The sequence below is a fragment of the Portunus trituberculatus genome, chromosome 32, assembly GCF_017591435.1.
Source record: "Portunus trituberculatus isolate SZX2019 chromosome 32, ASM1759143v1, whole genome shotgun sequence".
Taxonomy (NCBI): Eukaryota; Metazoa; Arthropoda; class Malacostraca; order Decapoda; family Portunidae; genus Portunus; species Portunus trituberculatus.
In genome coordinates, this window is record NC_059286.1 from 7,975,682 (window position 1) to 7,978,181 (window position 2,500).

General features: G+C 38.5%; 1 protein-coding gene across 1 annotated transcript in view; it reads left to right on the plus strand.

Annotated features, from left to right (window-relative positions):
• Positions 1-1,832: 1,832 nt before the first annotated feature.
• LOC123511945 (protein TRACHEARY ELEMENT DIFFERENTIATION-RELATED 7A-like) overlaps positions 1,833-2,500 on the plus strand; it is a 26,847-nt gene continuing 26,179 nt past the window's right edge. Inside the window, exon 1 of the mRNA XM_045268053.1 lies at positions 1,833-1,927. Within this exon, the coding sequence (XP_045123988.1) occupies positions 1,833-1,927 (95 nt within the window). The remainder of the gene's footprint in view (positions 1,928-2,500) is intronic.

Consider the following 2,500-nt stretch of genomic DNA (forward strand, 5'->3'; position numbering starts at 1 on the left):
GGTGGACATTTTTTGCATTCTTCGCCTCTGGTTCCTGGCACGTGAGGTTCTTTAGTTTGATAGCCAAGGTGATGGGCCCAGGCACCTCCGGGAGAGCCTTGGCAAGCTTCTGGGCCGTGTACATGCCCAGGTAACCGCCCAGGCCGAGAAACACCAGCTCGAAGACCATTAGAGTGAGAATTGAAAGGCTTGGTTTAATTCTAGATGCTGGAGTTTTGAAGAGCGACCATGCTAGTTATTTGTATCTTCTTTTCATATATACAAAGTGGATATGTGACGAAGGACCATGCTAGTGTTCTGTGTTTTCTCTTTTATATATATATACAAAGTGGATATTTGAAGAGTGGCCATGGTAGTGTTTGCATTTTTTCTTTTTATATATACAAAGTGAATCATGCTAGTTTATTTTTATATATGCAAAGTGGATATTTGAAGAGGAACCATGCTAGTGTCTTTTTATATATACAAAGTGGATATTTGAAGAGGAACCATGCTATCTTTTTTATTTTCTCTTTTTATATAGAAAGTAGAGTTTTGAAAAAGGGCCACGCCAGCTTTTTGTTTGTATTCTTGCTTCATATATAGAAAGTCGAATTTTCAAGGGGATTTTTGGGCTAAAGGAGGCATTTTTTTGGTCACTCACATCTGAAAGTCTTTGTCTGATTTCTCTCTCTCTCTCTCTCTCTCTCTCTCTCTCTCTCTCTCTCTCTCTCTCTCTTCCGAGTACTGTTGTGAAGGGAAGTGGTGAGGGAAAGATTTGGTGAATTACACACACACACACACACACACACACACACACACACACACACACACACACACACACACACACACACACACACACACACTAAAACCTCAACCTCTTTTAATACTGAGATGCATGTTTACCTTGAGTTTTGGATGCGATTAGATGATTTTATTTACTTAAGGAAGAGTCTATGGAGATCAGAATATTAATGGCGAGAGTCTCCACTATTTTAATCCCACATAAGTTTCCGATGCTGTATAGAATCACCAAACAGTAAGCAGAATGAATATGAAAACGCGTCAAGATACTGAAGGGATTAAATTCTAGATGTTGGGAGCCACGTTAATATTTGCATACTGTGTCTGTTTTTCTGTGTATGTGTGTGTTTTTCTGCCTCTCTGCCAAGTAGTATGAAGGAGAGAGAAGGAAAGTTATGGGTGAAGGTTTAACACAATCTAGATGCTGGTTTTGGAAGAGATATCAAGCTAGTTTCTTTTATCCTGCGACTTTTCCTGTCTTTCTCTTTATTTTTCTGTCTTTTCTCGAGTTGTGTGAAGGAGAGAGAAGGGAAGTGATGGGTAAAGGATTGGTAAAATTCTATATGGTTTTGGAAGAGGGAACACACTGGTTTCTTGTATCCTATGACTGTTCTCCCTGTCTTTCTCTGTCTCCAGTTCTCTTTCCCTCTTGACACATACATATTAACCCATTCAGTACAATGACGCGTTTTCATATTCATTCTGGTTACTATTAGGTGATTCTACACAGCTTCAAAAACTTATGTAGGGATTAAAATAGTGAATACTCTGGCCATTAATCTTCTGACCTCCATAGACCCTTCCTAATGTCAATAAAATCATCTCATCATATCCAAATCTCAAGGTAAAAATGCCTCCCAGTACTGAAGGAGTTAAAAAGCCCTGACTCGAGACATCACTAAAGAATGAACTAATAATCAATTCCTTCTGTCAAATCCACCAATTCTATTCTAGTGGAAGGCATTGGAGTCTTCAAGGACATTCTCGTGAAACCAATGGACTCTGCATTATCAAAGAGAGAAACACACGCACGAGTACTAATCACCACTATGGCCTTTGGAAACAGTGCTGGCGAGGGAACAAAGCACTGCAGAATACTCACCAAAAACTGCAAGGGACAGACTCAGACAGGGATGCAGCTGAGGCTCGTATTTTCAAACACTTCTGCGCTTCATCTCTATTTCAAAAGCCTTTATTTAAATTTACATGAGGTTTTTCAGGCGTTTTGACGGTTTTAGAGGCAGAGTGATAAGATTTCTGTATTATTAACTGGAGAAACACTCTTAGAAATCCCGCAAATCATCTCTTTGGCCTTGAAAAATAGTCGTGGTTAGAGAAGAAATCTTTTTAAGGTATTTTTACGGTTCTAAAGGCAGAGTGACAAGATTTCTACATTACTAACTGGAGAAACACTCTTGAAAATTTCGCTAGTCATCTCTGTGGCCTTGGGAATTAATCTTTGTGAGAGAATAAAGCGTTTTTTAAGGTATTTTTATGGTTCTAAAGGCAGAGTGACAAGATTTCTACATTATAAACACGAAAAACACTCTTGAAAACCCCGCTAGTCTTCTCTGTAGCCTTGGAATAGATAGATAGATAGATAGATAGATAGATAGATAGATAGATAGATAGATGGAAAGATAGAAAGATAGATAGATAGATAAATAGATAAATAGATACACAGAAAGATAGACATGAGAGAAGAGTTTTGGATGCT